The sequence below is a fragment of the Gymnoscopelus microlampas genome, assembly GCF_963454915.1.
Source record: "Gymnoscopelus microlampas genome assembly, chromosome: 17".
In the NCBI taxonomy this organism is placed as follows: domain Eukaryota; kingdom Metazoa; phylum Chordata; class Actinopteri; order Myctophiformes; family Myctophidae; genus Gymnoscopelus; species Gymnoscopelus microlampas.
The window spans coordinates 3103757-3122382 of NC_139954.1; the positions used below are offsets into that span (position 1 = coordinate 3103757).

General features: G+C 41.4%; 1 protein-coding gene and 1 long non-coding RNA gene across 2 annotated transcripts in view; both read left to right on the top strand.

Annotated features, from left to right (window-relative positions):
• LOC311065093 overlaps positions 1 to 18626 on the top strand; it is a 442153-nt gene that overhangs the window by 165940 nt on the left and 257587 nt on the right. The window lies entirely within an intron of this gene.
• Positions 1985 to 16656, top strand: LOC311065087 (frizzled-7-like). Its single transcript, XM_084085298.1, has 8 exons — positions 1985 to 3272; positions 7271 to 7384; positions 10016 to 10157; positions 11011 to 11153; positions 11878 to 12144; positions 13139 to 13260; positions 14242 to 14386; positions 15393 to 16656. The coding sequence occupies exons 1-8, from the start codon at positions 2997 to 2999 to the stop codon at positions 15915 to 15917; spliced, it is 1734 nt and encodes a 577-aa protein (XP_083941424.1). The 5' UTR covers positions 1985 to 2996; the 3' UTR covers positions 15918 to 16656.

An 18626-nucleotide genomic window follows, 5' to 3' on the forward strand; every position in this document is an offset into this window, starting at 1 on the left:
TACTTTTACTTTTGGTACTTTGATGCCAATACTTTTGTGCTTTACTCAATTACATTTTGAATATGGGACTTCTAGTTGTAAAAGAGGATTTCTACATTGCAGTATTGATACTTTTACTTAAGTAAAACATACGAGTACTTCTTCCATCACTAATTACTGTTTAGACTGCTACTGAAACCTAATGCTAAGCTTTTGTACAGCTAGCATAATTTGAGTTATTACTGGTGGGAAAGACACACAAGCTCCTTGTAGCGTTGGACAGTAGGCTAGAGCTTTTCATTCTAAAGTCTGATTTGTGTACGACGACAACATCAGCATCTCCACTTCTGAGGCTGAGGTTCTCAGCAGGAAGCTAGTCACAACTCCTTGCTACAAAACAGTGTTAAGGCCTGTTCACACCAAAGCAACTCCATGCAACTGCCATTGGGGATAATGGTTGCAAGTATAGTTGCAAGGAGTTGCATTGGTGTGGACTGCCCTTAAGTGTGTGAGAGAGAGAGAGAGAGAGAGAGAGAGAGAGAGAGAGAGAGAGAGAGAGAGAGAGAGAGAGAGAGAGAGAGAGAGAGAGAGAGAGAGAGAGAGAGAGAGAGAGAGAGAGAGAGAGAGAGAGAGAGAGAGAGAGAGAGAGAGAGAGAGAGAGAGAGAGAGAGAGAGAGAGAGAGAGAGAGAGAGAGAGAGAGAGAGAGAGAGAGAGAGAGAGAGAGAGAGAGAGAGAGAGAGAGAGAGAGAGAGAGAGAGATGTACAAATGGAACCAAATGTGCCCTAATGGGTCCATTTGGTTCCATTTGTAACTCTCAGAGTTAAATACAATGACAATTGTGCAGTGTAGATATTGCGGTCCCAGAGATAAAAGTGAAGATGGGGGTCCGTGGTCTGATGCATATTAATATTAAACTAGGTGTCCTTGAAATGAACAAGGTTGAAAATAACTGAACTGAACTCTCTCCTTCTCTCCATTGTCTCCTTCACTCTCTCCTCTGCCTTCAATCTAATAATAGTCTCTGATTGGCTGTGTAGACACTGAGGTCAGTGTTTATAGACCAGTGTGAATTGATTATTGATTGCTATTTGCGTTAGACACCCAGCAGGATGAACACATATTGATACTTTACTCTGCACACACGTACTGCGACGTTTGAGCAGTTTGAAAAATGTTGACTCATGTTGACAAATCTTCTCTTATGGGGGTCCCTCCCTGACACTAAATCTTTTCACACAAGGGTCCGCGGCCAAATAGCCCACATATTAATAGGTAGGCGTCCTAAATGAAAATGTTTGAAGGAAAAAATGAAATAACACAAGCGGGAGAGAAGCCAAAAACTGTGCTCTCAACAAGTCTCAACTAAAAAGTATTTGGATTCATTGTTAAAATAATCCAATTGTGATTTTGTCATTCAAATCTCGGAATCGCTCCCCGCCTAGAGCAGTGGTCCTCAACCTCTTCAGGCCGTGACCCCCCAAAATGATCATATTTGAACCAAACACTTGGAATGTAGGAGTTGAGGCATTCAATATAGTTTGACTCGGTTCCACAGATAAATATTGTGAAAATAGATCTACAAGCTCACATTGTGCGTTTGTAGATCGGCAATTTTGAAAAAAGTTGCCTCTTTCTTATATTATTTGACAATTTGGCCAATGTTTGAGCAGTTTTTGATTGCAGAATATATTGCAGATTACAGAATTTGATTGCTTGATGATTACTTTTGAATCAAAAGGAAAAAGGCTATTACTGCATCAAAACTTTGGATGCAGTAATAGTATTTTTCCTTTCTTTATTTGTTTTAGTTTTTAATAAAAAAAAACAATTCTTAAAAGTCCTTAAATTGTCACTACACTGTCACAAAAAAAAAATCACGTGAGGACCCCCCTGGGGGTCCCGACCCCACAGGTTGAGAACCTCTGCACCTAGAGTCACACAATTCGATAGGTCACCAATATCCGTATACCACCGGGGGGAGGGGGCTAGAAAAACTTAAGGTCCCAGAGGAGCTACTTTCTTCATTCTGTTACAGACCGTGTGTGTGTGTTCTGTTCTCACGCACACCATGCGTGAGAGAGTCTAGAAGTTAGACCCGTGGACTTTTACATAACCGTGTTTTTACAACGAAGAAGGATTTAAACCACTTTTTTTTGGGAGGGAGCGTGTAGTTGGGAGTTCCAGTGAGTGAGTGTGTGTTGGACGCGCGCACGGAGCGTGCTGGCTGGGAGAGAAGAACTACAAAGAACCATGAGGATCCTCCACGCCGAAAGAAGGTCTCTCTTTTTATGAGGAGTAAAACAAAAGAAAAGGAAGATTCTACCAAAACCACGTCAAAAAAACCCCACTTTTTTTCCCAGAAGCTTCTGTTGGGCTGAAGAACCAGCTTCGTTCGAAGTTGCTTTAGAAGAAAAAAAAACTTTGAAGAGTTTTTCTTTCCTCCCCCCTCAACCATGACTTCACAGTCCTCCCAGGTCCCAGTCTTCTGGCTTCGTTCTGCCGGGTTTGGGGGTCGAGTTTCGATATATTTGTAATATTTGAAGCGGCCCAGGGGTCGACATCATTAAGGCTTGGCCCACTTCTTGTCCTGACATGTAATAACTCTTCAAGTAACAAGTAATAACTTCTTCAAGGACAAAAAGCCGCTAAAGTATTTTTCTCCCCCTCCTCTTTTAACTACGACGACAGCTGGTTTGCACAGCTGGCTTTGATTCGACTTGATTTGAAAATCAAATAACCCACAGATATAACAACTCAGCCACAGCACAACACGTTTCGACTTATATAAATATAAAAAAAACACAACATAAATTCCAGGACTTGTTACACACAAAACAAAACGAAAAAAACCCCGCGACATTTCAGATAAATAGAACCAGAATAATTACCAAAGAAGAAGGTTCAAGGTTGTACTTTATTGTTGCATCTTGTGTACAGGTTTGGCTTCCTCCTTCATTCATCACACATAAAACAGATAATAGAACATAACAACAAAAACCCTTTAAAAAAAAAAACATGACAAATATGAAACCCTTCTTGTTTTGGGGGGTTTGGGTGTTTTTGGGGTGTATTCTGGGGGGTTGTTGGTGTGAACATGGAGGTGAACATGGGGGTGAACAGGGTGGGGTGCATGGGGGCGTGTGGGGCTCTGAGCATGGCTTCTGTCAGCCCATCTCCATCCCCCTGTGTGCTGACCTCCAGTACAACCAGACCATCCTACCCAACCTGCTGGGGCACTCCAACCAGGAGGACGCCGGCCTGGAGGTCCACCAGTTCTACCCACTGGTCAAGGTAAAAAGAAGTCTTAAAAAAGCAATGTCTTACTTAGTTAAAAGTAGAAATATTGTGTTACAAGTGAAATTTTAGACCATCCTATCCTACCCAACCTGTTGGGTCACTCCAACCAGGAGGTCCACCAGTTCTACCCACTGGTCAAGGTAAATAAAAAGGAAGTCATTGATGCAATGTCTTACTTAGTTAAAAGTAGACATATTGTGTTACAAGTGAAATTTAGAAAAGTGCACCAGTTCTACCCACTGGTCAAGGGTAAGACCCAGTGATGGAAGAAGTACTCACATTTTTGTACTTTTCGAAAATAGCAGCTCTACAAGCTCACCATGCAACGCGTTGTGACTCGTGAGCTTGTAGATTGTAGTTTTCAAATAAGTGTAGAGAGTAAAAGTATTGGAAATATTCCAATAAAGTAAAAGTACCTAAACATTTTACTTAGGTACGTACAGTAAATGTACTCTGTTACCTTCCGTAATAAGATGGTATAAGACCCTAATTGATGAAATGTCTTACTTAGTCAAAAAGTAAAGTAAAAGTAGAAATTTAATGTGTTGCAAGTGAAACTTTCACTTAAGTAAAAGTACAAAAGTGTTAATGTAGGCTACCTAAAAAACTATTTTGAATGAAAAAATGTTGAATCATTTAAACTTATACCTGGGGTCTTTTCAGGCCAAGGACCCCTAGCCGAGAGAGAGATAAAGCAGGGACCCCCCACCGCATATTAAATTGTGTTGCAGGTTAAACCTTTTCATAGATTTCATAGATATCTTCATTTACTATTAGCAGTGTTGTGTAAATCAATGTGCTTAGCCCTGAAACATAACTGTCATACTTGTATACAAGCGTCATGTGAACCATGGCTACAATGTGCTTAGCTTATTTCAGACATTTAACCACTTAAACCCTCAACACTTAGTAAACTTGACCTTTTGGCTGTGTATTGGTTTGCTCCTTTTTCCCTCTACACCAAACCTCTTTGCCGAAAATAGCCAATCTACAAGCTGCGAGGCGTTGTGAGCTTGTAGATCAGCTAATTTCGGCTAATGTTCGCCTCAGAATAGGGATACTAGGGTTCAAGTGATTAATGTTAAAACAAACAGCACAAACAGTTCCTAGCACACAAAGCTTTGGCGGCCCCCCTGTAGTAACTCTTGAGGACCCCGGCCCCTAGGGGTCACGGACCCCCTGTTGGAAGTCCCCTGACTTATCCAATTGGAGGTGGTTGTGTTTAGTCTCACTGCTATTCCATTGAAACGTTTAGATTGTGTCAAAGATCATGTCTCACCTAGACACAGGCAAGATTTCCAGTTATCCCCTGAGCAAGCAGGCAGGCTCTATTAGATCAATGGTAAAAAAAGATTCAGCACTTGCACTGGTAGCCCCTACGGAACCTCTCCCTCCACTGTATAGCTCCGAGATGAGGTTCCTCGTTTCCCTCTGCCGTTTGAGCAGGACATTGTCGCACATTTTCCACTTCACATGTTTCTTACCCCTTTCTGCACATCGTATCCAAAAAGTAAAGCTTTTCCGCCATTCTCTCAGATGTTTTAAGTTCTAGCGCACCATAAAAGCTATCTAACGAGTTGAAGAAAGTATTTAATTTGCCTCGGTCTTCATCCGGTTCCATAATATTTTGCATTAGAAGATGCAATTCAACATTTGACCAGTAGGGGAATCAGTAATGTTATCTCTACGGGCGCAATCATAGATATATAAGGCTAGATGGCTCAAGGGGGCGTCGCAAGCGCAGCTCAACCGTGGCCATCTTGGGACGGTCATTCATAACATTATGTCTATGGTGCATGTACTTTGAAATTACCATAGCGTGCTCAATTTTCATCCGATTTTCAAACGGTTTGGTGTTTTGTAAACACCAAAGATGTAGTTATGATACCGCATACTCATAATTATAATCATGTTTTTTTTTTAAATAAAATTAAGTATGCGGTATCATAACTACATCTTTGGTGTTTACAAAACACCAAACCGTTTGAAAATCGGATGAAAACTGAGCACGCTATGGTAATTTCAAAGTACGCACAATAGACATAATGTTATGAATGACCGTCCCAAGATGGCCGCCATGTGGCAGCGTCGTACTCCATTGGCCAGCAGCGCGGGTGAGTCATCTAGTGTTTATATATATCTATGGGCGCAATGTCTTAAAAACATGTAACCGGATGAGGACCGAGGCTTTACTTTTTGGATACGATGTGCAGAAAGGGGTAAGAAACATGTAAAGTGGAAAATGTGCGACAATGTCCTGCTCAAGCGGCAGAGGGAAACGAGGAACCTCATCTCGGAGCTATACAGCGGAGGGAGAGGTTCCGTCGGAGCTATTGCACTGGAAACCGGGTTCAAATCCGGGGTAGAAGAGGAAAGTTACATAGTGCAGCGTTAAGCTGCAGTCCGAGTACAATGCCTGTTATGTATTCAAAATTAAGTACCAAGGCGTGGGCATCAAAATATACTTAAAGTTCTCCTCTTCCTTCAGAATATTTAGAAAATAGCTGCTCTACAAGCTAGTACATTGGCTATTTTAGATGGAGGAAGTATACAACAGGGCTTAATTGGTTACTATATGTCTTGTAGTAATAATCAAATCTACAAAGTAACTAGTAACTAAAGCATACATGGGCAACTGGCGGCCCGGGGGCCACATGCGGCCCCCACCTTCACTTAATGCGGCCCGCAGGTTAATATCGAATACTGATATATTATTGATTTCAGCTGTTACAATTCCAAACATGCAAACATGACCCGCTTGAATTACTTCAGTGTATATTAGCAGCTTAATGACTAGTATTAACATTCTTTTGTCTTTTTTATGTCCAATGTATTTGTATTTAAGTTCATAAAGTTAACACAAGTATAACTGAATGCATTTGAAGTTAAATGAAAATGTTACTTTTCAGGAATCCAATTAAAAAATAGCACAAACAAAATCAGGATTCCAATTCATAAATAGCAAAAATAGCCGATCTATAAGCTCAAAACGCGTTTGCTACCTTTGTGTGACATGGCCCTACAGCATATGCAATGTGGCCCTCTGGAGTGAGTGGCCTTCTCCATCATCAAAGTTGTATCACCCCTGTACTAAAGCTTTCAAATTGGTTTTAGTGGAGTTAAAAAAAAGGTACAATATTGACATCTGAAATGTACTGGAGTAGAAGTATAAAGCATTGGAGAAGGCAAAATGGACATACTCAAGTGAAGTTAAAGTACCTGAAAAGTTAACTCAAGTACAGTACTTGAGTAAATGTACTTAGTTACTGTCTACTACTGTTTGTAAGTCATGTGAAAGCAGTACAGCTCTCGGCTCTGACATGCAGCTAATCATTTTATTAAATAAACCTTGTAGATCTGCTATTTTCACTACTTTCATGTGACACTCATGTATGACGAAGTAGGTCATTACTTTCAGTGGTGTAAAGTAATTAAGTACATTTACTCAAGTACTGTACTTTAGTACAACTTTGAGGTATTTTTACCGTACTGGAGTATTTTTAATGTTCAATACTTTTATTTATACTCTTCTATCTGCACTACATCTTAGGCAAATATTGTACTTTTACTCCACTACAATTATCACAACGTGTGAGCTTGTGGCTATTTTCAAACATTTTAGTACTTTTACTTTTGGTACCGTAAGTATATTTTGATGCCACTACTTTTGTACTTTTACTCAAGTAACATTTTGATTGACCGCACAGGCCTTTCACTATTTTTATATTGTGGTATTGCTACTTTTTCTCAAGTCAAATATCTGAGTACTTCTTCCACCACTGATTACATACATTATGTAAAAAGGTGAACTATGGAGAATGAGATGCGCGTTTTGAGCCTGTAGATCAGCTATTTCCACACATCTTTTCAAATATTTGCAAATGTATGAATATTGTTTCAACATAATAATTGTGATTATGAAATAATTGTGGCATGCCCATAAGTGCAGTAATTGAGTAAATATACTAATAGTTACTTTCCGTGCTCATTAGGTGCAGTGTTCGGCGGACCTGAAGTTTTTCTTGTGCTCCATGTACGCACCGGTCTGCACGGTTCTGGACGCCGCCATCCCGCCCTGCCGCTCGCTGTGCGAGCGCGCACGTCAGGTACGACCGTCAATATCCAATAGTTTCTTATTGATTATCTTTTTTTGATGAATTGAATAATCGAGAACCACGCTTTTTAATCATTTTGTATATCAATTGATGAACCCTTTTAACCCATTGAGGCCTGAGGTTCCGATTCTGCAAAAACGGTTTTCTGAAAAATGTATGTTTCTATATCAGTGGTTCTCAAACTTTTTCATGTCAAGGATCCCCAACATGATATGTATTTGGCCGCGGACCCCCATCTCAAAATATTTTGTTCCAGGGACCCCCCAGAAGCAAAGATTTGAGTTCATGTTTGCTTTAAAAGAATATATATATATTCAAAGATTTGCGCACATTTTCACGATTTTTCAAAAATAGCAGATCTACAAGCTTCAGCTTGTATATCTGCTATTTTTGAATAGCCAAAGTGCTATTTTTGGCGCACAACCCTGTCTTGCGACAAAGTAAACATTCGGCTGTTACACGTGCAGTATCGGGTTACTAAAGTTACGTGACTGCGCAACAATTGTAAAACATATCACTTCTATACAATATTCTTTTGAGGACTAACTTTTGAAGTTAAGATCACACGCTAGGAGATGAAGTGAAGTAGCCTAAATAATAAGCCTAAATAAAGTGTGCCGCTACGGGATAAACACCCACCTGGGCCGCCCTCCCCTGTAACCAAATGGACTCGCAACTTCGGGCAACGAGCAAACTCACATTTCAATTTGCAATGATCGACTGGTGACATAAACATAACTGACTCAAGTTTTAATATCCAGACTTTACAGCAAACGTTAAGAATCAAGTGCTGGATCTTGTGAGACCGGGGGACATGCATTCCTGCGTCATCAAGCTTGCAAATGCGCAGCGAGCATTTGCAGACACTAGAGCTGTAGTTTCATTTTCGTTTTTACGGCTCGTCTTTGAACATAAATATATATAGCCTACAGCTAACATCAAACGTATACAGTAGCTGATACACCGACAACTAGGAAAACAAAAGCCATTCCCTCCTTCCTCTGCTCTCCTCCGCTCCATTCAGTAGCCTACCCACTGAGGAGGGGACTTTTTCTTAGCCTAGACTCAACCGGCAACAAGAAAGTGCCGTATAATCATTATTAGAATGGCCCAAATTGATTAACATTTCGTGCACGCTTTGTCTTGCGCTTTACATTTCATTTGGCTATATTTGACGAGTTGAATTCTTGAGGAGGCAGACCATTAGGATACATTTATTTTACAAAATAAAATGACAAATATCGGCCAAAAAATCTACCAATAAAAACAACCGACAATTGGACTCATCCAAACGCCCATTGCCAATACATTTGCCTCGTTGATGTGTAATTTTTTGTGTACTTTCTGTATTTTTGGTAGGTCTGATATTTTTACATAATCTGTGAGCATGTAGATCGATCTGATACTTTAAAAATGTTTTATTTTGATAAAAAAGATTTTTGCCAATGACTTGCCCAATATAGGCATCAATTATGTTTGACAATGGACCCTTCGCTTGTGACTGGTGGTGCGAAGTTAGTCACACCCAGGCCTGGCAGCGCCTGGCAAACTTTGCTTCTCACCCATTGACTTGCATGTTAAATGATGGCTTTTCCCCTTAAAAATAATCGATCATTTCAGGAGCAAGAGCTTCAAAATCTCTTCTAAATCTAGTCAACAAGGCCTGAAGTAGGCTATGCACTGGACAAATATGCATGACATTATTTCAATAAACTAAAAACATGGGAAATGTTAGAGGGAGTAATAGCCATGGATACACGACGGTCACTGTCACGACCGTCATGGATGAACTTCAACCTGGTGTTTGCACTTTCTCCATTTATGGCCCGTACATCTACATAAACGTTCATATTTCATATAAAGTGCTTATCCCATGGCCACGGATGTTACATTTATGTATGGGCTCTCAGAATTACCCGTATCATCCGTATTGTTCAATAAAAAGCATTTTAATCTGATCGGTGGCCAGTTTCTCCATGCGCTTTCAACTGAGCGACCCTATCGGTTTGTAGGTGTATTGCACTCTGATACATTATGAGAAAATGGCCATTGATCGGATTAAAATTTCAGTAGCAGTTAATAAATAGACGAACAAATGAATTAATATACTTTAACGTGCGGAAATCGAAACAGGCTGCGCTGTGATTCTGAATTTTGTTACGATTACGGTGATTAGTAGCCTATTATTGACACCACCTGGGCGAGTGAGTCGTGTCGTGTAACTTTCCTGTCGTTAAGCTGTGTATGTGTTCAACAACACAGCCATTCAGCCTTGCAGTTTAAGTGCAGATTTCAGCCTGGGAAAAGCAGCCTCCAACGGGTTTGGGTGCGTGGTTCATAGTCACCATTGCGTTATCGTGGTATTCCTATTCTTGCCATTATGTTGCAAATGATTGTGTGTGTGCGGGCGAAATCACATTGACAGCTATGGCAGGTGAGTGAGGTGACGAAAGCTTGCCAGACCTATGCCAGGCTAACAACGGTTGCTAAGCTGGCATTGGACAATCGCTTTTGGGGTGGGCTTTAGCGAAGGGTCCATTAAATGATTGATTATCAGTGCTATGTAATTGATTACAATGTATTAGTTTGATTTGAACTGTTGCCCCTCCACCTCCCATGCAGGGCTGCGAGGCACTCATGAATAAGTTCGGCTTCCAGTGGCCAGAACGGCTGCGCTGCTCAAACTTCCCGGTTCACGGCGGACCGGAAATCTGCGTGGGTCTGAACAGCTCCGAGAACGCCAGGAACCCCACCCCCGCACCCGGTAGGATGTCGATGATCTATCGAATCGACTATCAATCAATTCATTGCCAATAATTACTACATTTTGATTGATTGATTAGTCAAAAAAAAAAAAAAACATACGGCACAGAGGTACGGTAAGACATTTAGGCTAAAAGGGGACTTGTTTGCATTGTGGTCCCATGTATTCAATTCATCAACAGAGCATAGATTAAACTCGTTGCTTCCCAACCTTTTCCGCATCAGGGCCCACTTGAAAAGCGTTGGCGGCCCAACCATCTGACCACTTAACACGGCAGTCAGGTGGGTGGGCCGCGTGCATTTTCAGAGTTTTATTTTAATGATCAATCAATCAATCAATTATCTCGATAAGGTGAACCGACCATCACTTTGACTTTGACCTCTTTATTGATAATAAACATAATCTAAAATACATACATTGTCACCATTATCAAAAGGATATCAAAAGGATAATAATACATTTGATTTATAACGCACTTTACATTTTTGCAAACCTCAAAGTGCTACAGGGTTTAAAAACTAGGCATAAAACAGCAAAGGCAACCAAACAATTACATGGGACCCTACTAGGCTAAATAAAAAAAAGTAGGTCAAATCAGGGCATGGAGGAAAAAAAAGGCCCAAGAATAATGAAGAAGATGCTTTTTTTTTAAAGGGTAGGTTTTTTGCTCTCAGGTGTTCTGGGAGGGCATCCCACAGATGTGGAATTTCCATTGGTGTGTGTGTGTGTGTGTGTGTGTGTGTGTGTGTGTGTGTGTGCGTGTGCGTGCGCACTCAAGTCCACACCACCAAATGGTGCGAAAAAAAGTGTCTTCATTGTCAGTTGCTTGAATTGAACATTTGCATCCCTATAGGCGGTCGCCACCTGCCCGAACCCGTCACCCTGCACCCGTCCCACGGGGGCCGTCCCCCCAACCAGCACCCTCCCCACCAGCACACGTCCCCCCACTTCACCTGCCCCTTGCAGCTGGAGCTGCCCTCCTATCTGGGGTACAAGGTACTGGACTGTTTGTTCTATATATAAACATTGTTACGGTTATTACAGTGTCATACAAAAGTATCGAACTTTGTCGACACAAGCAAAAAAATTGCAGATCTACAAGCTGACATCGCGTGATGTTGTCAGCTTGTAGATCTGCTAGTTTTGCTATTAGTTTTTGCAAATTGTGAAAGTGGGGTATCTGTGGGTTTTTATGAATATTTAACCATTGAAAAGTATTTACAAGCGCTTGTGAGTAAATAATAACTACATTGGAAAGTAGGTTCGTTCTTTTTTTTTTCCATTTCTTGTAAAGTACGTTTTGGTGGTTTCCCACCAATGATGTATCAGTTAATCTGTGATGCCATTGTGATACTGTAATGACACAGTGGTGGTGACTGTACTTGTTTCTTTATAGCGCAGGATGTCGCTTTACTGTATATACTATCATATAATGCTGATATTTCTATGTGTAACTCAAATCTTGGCTTCTGGGGGGTCCTTGGAACAACATATTTTGAGATGGGGGTCCGCTGCCAAATACATATCATTTTTTGGGGGGGGGGATCCTTGACATGAAAAAGTTTGAGCACCACTGACGTCACACGTTTTTCAGAAACCTGCTAGGATTTAGAAGACATTCTGTAGAATCGGCCTCAGGTCTTAATGGATTAAACGTGTGCCGTGACAATGAAACCCCTCTCTGATGGCTGGCTCTTCCCCCCTGTGTTACACCACCTAGTTCCTGGGCGCCAAGGACTGCGGCGCTCCGTGCGAGCCCTCCAAACCCAACGGCGTCATGTACTTCACGGACGAGGAGGTGCGCTTCGGCAGGCTGTGGGTGGGCACCTGGGCCATGCTGTGCTGCGCCAGCACGGCCTTCACCGTGCTCACCTACCTGGTGGACATGCGGCGCTTCCGCTACCCGGAGCGGCCCATCATCTTCCTGTCCGGGTGCTACTTCATGGTGGCCGTGGCCTACGCCGCCGGCTTCTTCCTGGAAGACAAGGTATGCGATTGGTCGATGTTTTGCTTTTTTTAATTGGCTCTATTCACAGCAGCCGTATTATGAAGACATTCACAGGTGTTACCAATGATACTAATGAAGGCTCTGTTCCATTCTGGTCAAACAGAGTCAGGGTGCTGATATTGTGCATGTTGGCCCACTGGAAACACCAGTGGGTCTACAGTTGTGGGTCCAGGGACCCTCATGGGCTTCCAAATGGCCCCTTACAGGTGTGTAACTCTGAGAGTGTACGCCATTTGGTTCCATTTGTACACTCAGAGTTATGGCGGTCGTGGAAACCACTGTGCTACACTAAATGGAACAGAGCCTTCATTAGTATCATTGGTAACACCTGTGAATGTCTTCATAATATGGCTGCTGTGAATAGAGCCTATTGATGAAAATGCATGTCGTCGCGTGTCGTTGGGCAGAAACCTCTTATCCATATTCTAACTTTTGTTTTTTTTTCTTATTGGAAATTAATTAACGCCCCTACTTGATCAGTGTCGCCCAATAGAATCAAAAATAGAAGGTCGATAAGCTAGAAACTTGGATCTCATAGACTTCAGCATGTCTTCTATGTTATACTGCCATAGAAGACTGAGACTATGCCATTGGCATAGTCTACCTTTGGCTACCAAAACATCATAATTCTGCATATTGTTCTAATTGTGTGTGTGTGCGGCTCCTTTTCACAGTGTTTCACAAATCGCATATTAGGACTTGGTCTGACAAAACCGTTTCAGTCTTGAGATTTTATTTTGCTTTAATCCATGAGATCAGGGTCTATGGAAATGTGTACAATACAAAATAAAGTGTCCAGAACATTAACCACTGTATGTCTAGTTTGTCAACCTGTGGATATTTGGAACTAAATACTATATTTCTAATAGTCAATCACTTAATGAATTATACTGCTCCAACACTGCAGGCCGGAAACATATAATTGGTTGTGGTGATGCCGTGGTGATTTGGTCTATACAATTGTCCCATACAGGTGGTGTGCATCGACAAGTTCAAGGAGGACGGGTATCGAACCGTGGCCCAGGGCACCAAGAAAGAGGGATGTACCATCCTGTTCATGATACTGTACTTCTTCGGCATGGCCAGCTCCATCTGGTAAGTCACGATTTTACTTGAGTAATTGTGATAGTAATCATCTCTACAGAGTGTGTTCAGTAACTGGGGTTTACCCGTCTCTCCAGCTCTTTAACCCACTCAATCCGGGAATGCATCTGTGTCATTTTTAGATTTCTTTGGCTATTCAAAAATGGCAGATATACAAGCTCATAGTGTGGCACCTATGAGCTTGTATATCTGTTATTATTTTTTTTAATCATGAAAATGTGTGCAAATCTTTGAAGAAAAAATAAATAATAATCACACACACACACACACACACACACACACACACACACACACACATATATATATACACATACCGTACATAGCCAAATACATATCATTTTGGGGGTCCTTGACATGAAAAAAGTTTGAGAACCACTAATATTATAGCAATATATGTTTTTATTTTATTTTTAACGTAAGGATTTAAAGGCATTATTTTGTAGAATTCCCCTGAAGCAAAGATTTGAGTTAAAAATGTTCGCTTTAAAAAATATATATTCAAAAGATTTGCACAAATTTCCACGATTTCTTTTTCAAAATAATTGCATATCTACAAGCTCATGAGCTTGAAGATCTGCTATTTTTGAACTGCTAAATAAATCTAAAAATGACACGGATGCGTTCCCGGTCTTAATGGCTTAATGAACAGAACATAATTTTCTGGTGGGTTGCCTATTTTCAAGAAAACGTGGTAAAATCAGAATTAATTTTAACAACACAAATATTGTATGGCGGTCCCTGGCCAAAATATTTTCAGATGGGGTCCCCACATACAATTTTGGGTCCTTGACAGTTGACATGAAAATGTTTGAGGACCTTCAACTTAACTGTTGCATTTCTAGTTGCGTGATCTTGTTTCTGACATTCATTCATTAGTTAGTTGTATTTCTAGGTGGTTGATCTTGTCATTAACAGGGTTCCTCTCAGCTGGGATTGTTTAATTCATTGATTAATTCATTGTTATATTTCCAGGTGGGTGATCTTGTCATTAACGTGGTTCCTCTCAGCTGGCATGAAATGGGGTCATGAGGCCATCGAGTCAAACAGTCAGTACTTCCACCTGACTGCCTGGGCTGTACCTGCTGTTAAAACTATTACCATACTGGCTATGGGACAGGTTGGTGAATCTTAACACTAACTACTACTACTACTACTACTGTTAAAACTATTACCATACTGGCTATGGGACAGGTTGGTGAATGTTAACACTAACTACTACTACTACTGTTAAAACTATTACCATACTGACTATGGGACAGGTTGGTGAATCTTAACACTAACTACTACTACTGTTAAAACTATTACCATACTGACTATGGGACAGGTTGGTGAATCTTAACACTAACTACTACTACTGTTAAAACTATTACCATACTGACTATGGGACAGGTTGGTTCATGTTAAAACTTACTAATAGGCTTCTACTGCGGCTGCTGCTCTTAACACTATATCCATGGGAAAGGTAGGCCCTTGTCTATGTAATTGAATTGAAATCTTGTAGTACAGAAATGTGTGTGTGGGGAGGAATCAATTAGCATAAAGGGGGTAAAAAATAATTGACCACTCCAACCCAACCCTAATTCTGCTTATATATGCTGGCTAAAAACAGACTATCTACAAGCTTGCAACGTACTTGTAGATCAGCGGTTTTTGGCAAAGAGATTTGGTGTGGACCGAAAAAAACGTTCCAAGTACACTAGGCTCTATGCACAGCAGCCATATTATCACTTCCTTCACAGGTGTTACCAATGATACTAAGGAAGGCTCTGTTCCATTTAGTGTAGCACAGTGGTTTCCACGACCCCCATAACTCTGAGAGTGTACAAATGGAACCAAATGGACCCTTACGGGTACATTTGGTTCCATTTGTACACTCTCAGAGTTACACACCTTTAAGGGGGCATTTGGAAGCCCATGAGGGTCCCTGGTGAGCCAACATGCACAATATCAGCACCCTGACTCAGCCCTGACAGAGCCTTCATTAGTATCATTGGTAACACCTGTGAATGTCTTCACAATATGGCTGCTGTGAATAGAGCCTCTTGCAACTCGGGTCCCTTTCACCAAGTCCAGAGGGTTTAAGTTTTAGTTTCTAATTCGTCTCTTTGCCCTCCTCCCTCCAGGTGGACGGTGACCTGCTGACCGGCGTGTGTTTCGTGGGGATCCACGACGTGGCCTCGCTGCGCGGCTTCGTCCTGGTCCCGCTGTTCGTCTACCTGTTCATCGGGACGTCCTTCCTCCTCGCCGGCTTCGTGTCGCTCTTCCGGATCCGGACCGTCATGAAGCACGACGGCACCAAGACGGAGAACCTGGAGAAGCTCATGGTGCGGATCGGAGTCTTCAGCGTCCTCTACACCGTCCCCGCCACCGTCGTCATCGCCTGCTACTTCTACGAGCAGGCGTTCCGCGAGCAGTGGGAGCGCACGTGGCACATGCGCACGTGCAAGCGCTTCGCCGTGCCCTGCCCCGCGCACAACTTCGCCCCGATGCAGCCCGAGTTCACCGTCTTCATCATCAAGTACCTGATGACCATGATCGTCGGGATCACGTCGGGGTTCTGGGTGTGGTCGGGCAAAACCGTCCAATCGTGGAGGAGGTTTTATCAACGACTGGGCGGCAGCGCCAACCAAGGAGAAACCACCGTATAAAACGTTTTCTCTCCTCGGTTTATTTAACTTAAAATGTTGTGATATTTTTACCTTTTTTTTGAAAGATTTTTTTTTAAGACCCTCCAATCTTGAAGACGGTTTTTATAAATGACTTTGCAGCAGGAACCAAGGAGAGACAACCGTATAAACATTTAGTACTCTGTTTCTCTACGTCTGGTCCGGGCCCCACCAGGGGTCTAAAATGGACCCTTACGGATCTGTGAACCTGAGAGTGTACAAATGGAACCCTTCTTTTTTTCTCTATCTCTGGGACCCTAATCTACGCTGTAAAATGCTCAGTGTTAATCCATTAAGACCGGGAAAGCATCTGTGTCATTTTAGAATTGAGCTGAAAAGCATCATAGCAAAAATAGCAGCAATACTCAACAAGGCCATGGATGAAGAATGACCAGAGATCAATAGAATTAAAGTCTAGATCTGTGAGGGCGCTGTGTGTGTATTCTGTGTGGTTGTGTAGATCTGTGAGGGCGCTGTGTGTGTGTATTCTGTGTGGTTGTGTTGTATAATTTGTATAATGGTTGTATTTTTTTTATAACGTTTTGGTTTGGCTCAAGCTTGTATACGGTATCTGCTATTTTTGAATAGCCAAAGAAATCTAAAAATGACGCTTTCCCTGTCTTAACCCTTTAAGACCTGAGGCGATTCTTTAAAAAAAAATCAAAATCCTAACAGTTTTTGGAAAAAAATAAAACATTTTTTCCCAAGATTTTTTCAAAAATAGCAGATCTACAAGCTCATAGGGCGGCACTCGGTGCTGCGCTATGAGCTTGTAGATCTGCTATTTTTGAATAGCCAAAGAAATCTAAAGTGACACAGATGCGTTCCAGGTCTTAATGGGTTGGATTAATTTAACTCCGAGTGTACACATGGAATAGCCTCTATGCACAGCAGCCAAATTGGAAAGAAATTGGGCCTCTTCCTTACTTCCGTCACAAGTGTTACCAATGCTACTAATTAAGGTTGTGTTACATTCTGGTCAGACAGTCAGGGTGCTGATATTGTGCATTCGGTTCCATTTGTAGTGAGTTATGGGGGTCCTTGAAATTAAAATGTTTGGGAACCACTGTGCCACACTAAATGGAACAGAGCATTAATTGGTATCATTGGTAACACCTGTGAAGGAAGTATGGAAGCCCAATTTCTTTCCAATATGGCTGCTGTGCATAGAGCCTGTTCCTTGGTGGGCCCCGGACCCCGCATTGAGAACCAGTGGTTTAATATAAGAGTTAAAGTTCAACATTGCTTGACAATCCAATTACGGACAAGGGCCAGAGATATTTGGAGGAAAAAAGACAAATAAAACGATATTTGGCTCGAAACGAGGAGAGTCAACGGTATCAAGTTTTTCTCTCCTCTGTTTAACTTTTAGACAAGTTTAAAGGTGTAGTAAGTGTTGGATTATTTGTGTTTAAATGGCTCTATATTGTGATAGTAATAATTGCTGTAGTGTTTGTTCAGTAACAGGGGTCTCCATGTCTCTCCAGCACTGTAGATCTGCTATTTTCAGTACATTTGAAATTGGGCTTAAGTGGTTAATTCATATTGTACTGTTTCCCTTCCTAGAAATATATTGGAGTCAATATTTGTCTCTTAAATGCTGTGGATTGAAAGTCATACTTAAAAAAATTATACTCAAGTAAAGTACGAGATAGTCAAAAGATTTACTTAAAGGACCACTTCATCTATTTTCAACCACTTCATCTATTTTCAACCTATCTTCATATAATTGGTCCTCACTAATGCTCATTATACAACGGCACCATTTCTGTCTGCTCACTATGTCTGATTGGTGGGCTGTGGACTATTATTATTATTATTATGAATGTAAGAGCAATGTGTTCTGTTTCTATGGTCTTGCATTAAAGCAGTACTATGTCAACTTTCCTCTTCAACCCCGCAATTGAACCCTTTTTCCTGCGCAAGTGCTGACATTTTTACCATTTGAGCTAATGGAGAGTACGCACACCCGTCACTGTTCTACCGGGACACACGCCCCCCTCATCTAGACTGAGTGGCAAAACATTGAGCAGCATGGAGCATTTTGGAGTTTGGAAGCGCTCGTAGGAAATCACTCAACGGTCCTGCGTAGCACTGGTTTCTAAATGTCACATAATGCAGGAGGCAGCGGGACGTTGCGTTATTGAAAACGAGCGCTTCCAAACTCTTGACACTTACAAAAATAATCACCTCCATGGAATTTATTGACAGAAAGTAGCTCGTAACATGTCTACGGTGCATTTTTATGAAACAAAAACGTTGCAGATAGTAAGAGGATAGTTCAAGCTTTCCGCACAGCCAGTGGTGGAAAACGTGCTCACATTTCTTAAGTAAAAGTATCAATACTGCAATATAGAAATACTCTGTTACAAGTAAAAGTCCGGAATTCAAAATTTACTTGAGTTAAAGTAAAAGCAAAAGTAGAAAGTAGTCATTATGCAGAATGTCCCATTTCAAGTTTTCAAATGTATACAAATCCTCAGAAAATAGCAGATCTACAAGCTCACAATGCGTCGCGCATTGTGAGCTTGTAGATAGGCTATTGTCAAATGGCCGAAATGTATATAGGGCTGAAGTGGTTAATATATGTTTTGTAATGATAATGAAAATCTACAAAGTAACTAGTAACTAAAGTCTTCAAATAATTGTAGTTGAGTAAAAGTACAATATTTCCCTGTGAGATGCAGTGGA